This window comes from Astatotilapia calliptera, chromosome 12 (assembly GCF_900246225.1).
Source record: "Astatotilapia calliptera chromosome 12, fAstCal1.2, whole genome shotgun sequence".
In the NCBI taxonomy this organism is placed as follows: Eukaryota; Metazoa; Chordata; class Actinopteri; order Cichliformes; family Cichlidae; genus Astatotilapia; species Astatotilapia calliptera.
Window position 1 is genome coordinate 38,341,831 of NC_039313.1, and position 6,646 is coordinate 38,348,476.

General features: G+C 45.3%; 1 protein-coding gene across 2 annotated transcripts; it reads right to left on the reverse strand.

Annotated features, from left to right (window-relative positions):
* Window positions 1-435: 435 nt before the first annotated feature.
* Window positions 436-4,342, reverse strand: LOC113033038 (deoxyribonuclease-1). 2 transcript variants are annotated; one of them, XM_026186309.1, is made up of 9 exons: window positions 4,234-4,342; window positions 3,415-3,553; window positions 2,930-3,018; window positions 2,753-2,833; window positions 1,829-1,944; window positions 1,532-1,644; window positions 1,292-1,446; window positions 1,123-1,216; window positions 436-641 (listed from the first exon to the last, which is right to left on the reverse strand). In XM_026186309.1, exons 2-9 carry the CDS (start codon window positions 3,550-3,552, stop codon window positions 591-593), a joined length of 837 nt encoding a protein of 278 aa, XP_026042094.1. In that variant the 5' UTR covers window position 3,553; window positions 4,234-4,342; the 3' UTR covers window positions 436-590. The 2 variants fall into 2 exon arrangements, with proteins under 2 accessions (XP_026042094.1, XP_026042093.1); XM_026186308.1 differs by having other exon boundaries at window positions 2,753-2,854.
* Between the last annotated feature and the right edge of the window lie 2,304 nt (window positions 4,343-6,646).

Here is a 6,646-nt window from a genome sequence, read left to right on the forward strand (position 1 = left end):
TACCATGTAATGGGTAATTGTGCTGCAGAGAAAATAGCTGCACTATTTAATAGCAGAGACATGTAAATACTTTGCATTACATTTTGAATCCACTACCTTAAAAGAGCTCCAATTTACAGACAGAAATGTCAAAGATGTGACAACTATCCCCGGTCTCCCCTACAGATGTATTACTCTACCGCTCTTTTATGTTTTTTCAACATTTTTGGCTCAGTTTTGCAGGTTAGTGTTTTGCTGTGTGTCTGAGCTGTTTTGGGAAATTAATTAAAAAACTTCAGTAACTCAAAACTCTGAAGACATTTAAGCAGACAAAAGAAGTGAAATAAAATACACACGCGTTATTAAAGGTTTCCAAATCAACAAAGGGTCTCAGTAAATGTTCCAGACAAATGTGCTCCACTGCAACAAGAAGCCGAATTCTTTACAACACACAAGTTTTCAGTGAAATTCTTTTAGTGGCTTTATTGTGCATTTGCATTTCATGAAGCTGTGGCTGACAGTAGTCCCCAACTGAATGATCATTGTGCTGGCTGCAGATTGAGCACGATGTGTGGAAAGCTTGTGGAAGTCACGGTTCAAGCAACGTGAGCCTAACCGCTCAGCTTCACCTCCACGGGGAAGTGGTCGCTGACAGCCAACGCCTGAGAGACAGAGAAACCGTTCTTTTAGTGGCTCACAGTTTGTGCTGCAGACGGCTTCAGTTTCCACAGGTTTCTTTCCAGTGCTGAAAAACTCAACGTGCCTGCATGGTAATGCCATCACTACAGTATACACTGCATTATGATTTTGTTTGCATCTCTGTGGTCGTTACTACAGCCACTGCTTTACAAAGTTGCTCGATTTTCTGTAGCTCAAAGCTGATATTAAAAAAGCAAAAGTGCTTTAAAACTGCATGATTTCTGATGGGGCAACTGCTTTGCCCTTTGTGTAGAATGCCTCTCTTCTGATTGGAGCTCAGTAAACATTTTGCTGACGAGTCTATGGTCTCAGTTGCAGTGAATACAGCATTATGTTAACTTTTTATATTGACGTTTCCATTAGTGTCAGCGGGGAATGAGGCAGGTTGTGCTTTTTAGTTCAAATGAATTCTTACAGAGATAAGGATTGAAATTCATCTGTTACCAGATCTTGTTTGAGATTCAGGTCCGTCATGTAGTTATACACCTTCGCACTATCTTTCACCACTCCTCTCATCATGTCCGCAGTGACCACAATCCTGCAAACACAGAAAGATGATTAGAGTTTAGAGTTTGCGTGCACACATCAGAACGACCTGCCACAATCTGTCTACCTGTCGTAAGGGCAGACAGTTTGCGACACGGTAGTGTCGGCCGCATCAGTGATCAGCCAATGGAAAGTCTTGTCAGTGAAGATGCGGATCTGCTGCCAGTCAGACCCGGACACATAACTACAGCCTGCGTTGAAGTCACCCAGCAGCACGATGTCCTGCAGGGAGAGTAGTGTGAGTCGCATTTACCGAATGTGTGTTTTTCCACCAAATAAATGATTTTTACTTGTAGGCTGTAAATACATCATTGTTCCAGCGAGCGCGGACATCTGCCACCACGTCATAGAGAGCATTTAGCTCCCGAACAGCTGATTCTGGGGAGGTGTGCTGAGGGATCAGAGTAAAGTCTCTCACAGCTACAGAAGAGAAGGGAACGAAGGAGTGTTGACAGTGACGGAGGCGCTTACACCGCATGAGAATGATAAAGGACTAGTGACTAACATGTCCCAGGAACTACCACGCACAAATGTTTGAATGAGGATCCACATCATTATCAGTGTGATGCAGAAACAGCTGTATAACTCGAGCCACAGCACCTACCAGTGTGTTTGGAGGAGAACATTACGACAAACGGCTCCCTGCTAAAGGCGTCTTGTCCAGTTTCCTCCGGGCCGTCGTCATAGGTGTAGCTTTTTGCCACCGATACCAGCGCCTCCCTGTGGAGAAAATCACCACCTTTTCATTTGCTGCCAGTGTGTACTTCATTTCTAAACATGTCCAGTTGCTTCTCGGGACAAATTTATTGTAGTTCTGCTTTTCCCCTTTTTTTAAATCACTTCTTCTGAATTCTGAGTGTGTATAAGATGTATGTTTATGCCAGAACAAAGACGGAGGATTTGCCGTTAAATTACTTCAAACATGCCTCAAACACTACAAACATGCTGGAAATATAAATTTTTAATCAAGTTGTTTTGAATGGTTATTTGAGAAACTTATGGGAGGTTCTTTAACCCTCTGAGGTCTAAGTGATGATGATGATCCAACACCAATCCTGACTTTAACCCCGGGCAACGTGAACAAGTCATTTTTATTTTTGTTAAATTGTTTGGCTTTAAGAAACAAAGAAAACAATCAAACTATTCACATTCTGCCATGAAAAAGACTTTTTCCCTTTCTACAAAATACATATTTAGAGCAAGAACTAAAAATGCTTTTTACACGGCATCACTGCAACGAACCATGTTTTGTTGCAAACAGCCGCCCCTCCCTGAGCCTGACTCTGCCGGAGGTTTCTTCCTGTCAAAAGGGAGTTTTTCCTTCCCACTGTTGCCAAAGTGCTGCTCATAGGGGTCATTTGATTGTTGGGTTTTTCTCTGTATGTGTTATTGTAGGGTCTACCTGACAGTATAAAGCGCCTTGAGGCGACTCTTGTTGTGATTTGGCGCTGTGTAAATAAAATTGAACTGAATAAATATCATTTCACTGTGTGTAGAGTAGAGACTTATTTTTTTCATCGTGGTGCACCTGTAAAGGAAGAGATATCGCTCTTTATAGGTGCTCGCACCGAGAGGCTCGCTGACGATGTATTTGTACTGAGGAGAATCTCTGGGGGGAAACAAACACACACTTTTATGTTTCCATACGTTTGCATTTCATGCTCAGTGTTACTCTGAATGTTCCATGTTCGGTGTGTGGACTCACTTGTTGACGTACTCCATGAGTTTTTGGGTTGCTGAGAGATCACTGTCTCTGACCTCTTGGATCAGAATGACGTCATAGCGTTGGACAATCTGCAAAACACACATAAAAAATGAAAATGAATCAGCTGATTGTCCATCTTGCAACATCACGTTTGTTTATATTTTACCTTGCACGAAAAAATTCATGTGTTAAGCTTTAGATTGTAAAGGCAACGCTACAGCTGTTGCACATCCAGTTATTTCATTGATCATTCCTTAAGCATAGAGGTGGGAATATTCTGGGAATATTCAGGTTTACTTCTGCAACAGGCCAAATCATCCAAAGCATTTCTCAAAATTCAGTTCAAACTATTTCAAAACGCACACACAAGATAACACTTCTGGATTGGTTTTGAAAGCACTCTGACCCAAATTGCATTACAAATGGGTGGATGTAAACATTTTGTACAAACTGTCATATCTACCAAAGAGGGAAAAGTCCCAGACCTTGGTAATGATGTTCATCAGAGTGGTGTTGGAGGCTTTGGTGTCTCCGAAGGATTTGATGTTAAAGGCTCCCAGCAGCAGCGAGTTAGAGAGATGCAGCAAGGTCAGAAAAAGCCCCAAAGTGCCCACCAAATGCATCCTACACCAAACAGGTCACATGTTAAAAATGACTTAGAAATCACATGAAACACTGACGCTTACAAATGATTTCATATTTATTTTACACGTATGTATGCAAATGACTTCCCAGGTTATCAGGTTAATAATTTCCAGTTCCTGTGCATTAAAAACCGATTTGCAGGCTGAAGTAAGGCCTTTCCTTTCACTCCATATTTCTCTGTCATAAAGTCCAGTTTAACATGGAGGTTAGTCCAAAACAAAGCGGCTCATGTTCCACCATCTGCTGAGAGCTCATGACATGAGAGTGAGAGACCTAACACCTGCTCCTCTGGATGTATTTTTGGCAGTTTATCTAACATGCTATTTAGCGCGTCGCTATTTGCAGCATGTTGCAAGGCTTGGTAAAATATTATCCTTTTAGGACAATATATTACTCTGTTGCCCTGGTTACACCGTCCTGGAGCTGTTGTGGAAGACCAAAGGTTGCCAAATATGGAAACAGAGAGCTGCATTTATACTGTGATGGTTTGCATGTGCTGCTGAAATGTGTTTGTAAACGCACAATTACTGCAGGAAAAATGCACAAAAGTTACTGTAATGCTGCTGTAGCCTGAAACATCCACTCTAAACAAGAAACTGGCTCACAGTATTGCACCGAATACAGCTCAGATGTTTTTGTAGCGAGTGAGAGGTCCATACCTGCTCCTGTATGTCTGCACGGTGGAGACGCCTGAACTCGTGAATCTTCTGAAAGCTCCTGAAAAGCTTCTGAGCAGAATGGCGACCAGTGTCTCTTTTGAGGTTTTTATCTACCTGCAGGCGCATGTGACTGCAGGGTGCTGGGGAGGAGTACAGAGAAAAGGTGTGTTGTGGATGGGGTACAGATTTCAGGCTTTCAGGTTCTCACATCCCAAGATTGCAGTGCAACAAGGATAACGTTGCAACCTCAAATTCTTTTCTGCTCGTCATACAATAAAAACACTTCAGCATTGTTTTAACTTGCTGTTGTCCTGTTTGGCATTTGTGTGAAGTTCTGTCACACTTCACAAATGAACTCAGAATGAGTGTCGCAGTGTTGGGATGACCTTAAACTTTGGCAAAATCCTTACGGAAACTGAAGAAATTCCTTCAAGCAGTTTGAAAGATGCCTTGTTCATGAGAGCAGGGACAGACAAAACATAATATCTACTCTAGGTCTGCTCCAGCAGAGACACGTAACAGTCATTAACAATAACAACAGTAATATTGCTACAGCCTTGTTAAACTATCATCTGTCCCAGTGTTATATCTTATATCATCCAAGATGGCGCCGAGTATGGCAGCCTCGTCGCGAGCTCCCCCAAGCAACAGCTTTTTTCTGTGTTTAATTTTACTTTTCCTTCATTTTTTCGCGAGTAGCACATGTCTCCTTGTGTACGACCGCCAAACCTTACTGGACATAAAAGACGGTCTTTCTTATAACTTTCCGGAGTTCAAGTTTTGCAACATGGACGCTCCGTTTGCAGACCCCCCATTCATCTCACCTGAGACGCCTTTGTTCTCTGGTCCTGGAGGCCGCAAACGCCGACGCAGAGGGAGAAGATCTGGCGTTCTGGTTCGACTGAGACGGCGCACTAACAGACCACCGTTACCCAGTTTATTACTGGCTAATATGCAGTCTCTGGAGAACAAGCTGTGCGAGCTTCGGGCACGGATCTCATTCCAGCGAGAGATGCGGGACTGCTGCGTGATCTGCCTCACAGAAACCTGGCTATCGGACAAGGTACCGGACTCCGCAATACAACTACCGGGGTTCTCCGTGCATCGCGCGGACAGGTCACAGGATCTTACTGGGAAAAGCAGAGGCGGTGGTGTGTGTTTCATGATCAACAACAGCTGGTGTGATTATGCGAACGTGCACCCGGTCAAATCCTTCTGCTCACCGGACCTGGAGTACCTGATGATTAAGTGCCGGCCATTCTGGCTACCGAGGGAATTTACAGCAGTGATTATTACGGCTGTTTACATTCCCCCACAAGCCAACACTGACCCTGCACTCAGGGAACTGTACAGCGCGATCAGCAGCGAGGAAACCGCACACCCAGAGGCAGCGTTTATCACAGCCGGAGACTTTAATAAGGGAAACCTGAAGAAAGTCTCACCAAAACTCCATCAACACATCCATTTTAACACCCGTGGAGACCGGCTACTCGACCACTGCTACACCTCTTTCCGGGATGCGTACAAAGCCCTCCCCCGCGCCCCATTCGGCCAATCAGATCACCGCTCCATCCTGCTCCTGCCCGCCTACAGGCAGAAGCTGAAACAGGAAGCTCCAACCCGGAGGGCGGTGCACTGTTGGACGGACCAATCGGAGTCTGCGCTGCGGGACTGTTTTGATCACGCGGACTGGGAAATGTTTCACGTGGCTGCTAGGAACATTGATGAGTACACAGACTCAGTCTGTGGATTTATCAGGAAATGCGTGGAAGATGTCGTCCCATCCAGAACAGTCAAATCCTTCCCAAATCAAAAACCCTGGATTAACGGAGATGTTCGCGCGGCACGGAACACCGCCTTTGCCTCCGCGAACACATCGGACTACAAACACGCACATTACCAACTCCGGAAGACGATCAAAGCAGCCAAACGTGAGTACAGGGACAGGGTGGAACAACAGTTTGACAACCCTCGGAGTATGTGGCAGGGACTAAACACGATCGCAGATTTTAGAGGGAAAACCAGCACACCGCAGACCACGGCCTCTCTGTGTGAGGATCTAAACGTATTCTACGCTAGATTCGACACGGCGAACACCATGAGACCGGACAGTGTGCGCACCGCGGATGACGTCAGTGCGCACACTGTGTCTGAGGAGGATGTGCGGAGGTGCTTCAGGAAGGTGAACGCGCGCAAAGCTACTGGTCCGGACGGGATTCTCGGCCGCGTCCTCAGGTCATGCGCGGCTCAGCTGGCTGGAGTGTTCATGCACATCTTCAACCTTTCCCTCTCTCTGTCTGTAGTCCCAGCCTGCTTCAAAATGGCCACCATCGTCCCTGTACCCAAATCCTCCACCATCTCCTCATTGAACGACTGGCGACCTGTAGCCCTGACCCCCATCATGAGCAAATGC

Bases quoted from the DNA above. Each gene is read 5' to 3' on its own strand.
- LOC113033038 (XM_026186308.1), bottom strand. From the start codon at position 3,552: ATGCATTTGGTGGGCACTTTGGGGCTTTTTCTGACCTTGCTGCATCTC. The intron at 1,945-2,752 runs GTGCACCACGAT...TTTTCTCCACAG, and splicing joins CGATATCTCTTCCTTTACAG to GGAGGCGCTGGTATCGGTGG. The intron at 1,217-1,291 runs GTAGACAGATTG...CTGTGTTTGCAG, and splicing joins ACTGTCTGCCCTTACGACAG to GATTGTGGTCACTGCGGACA.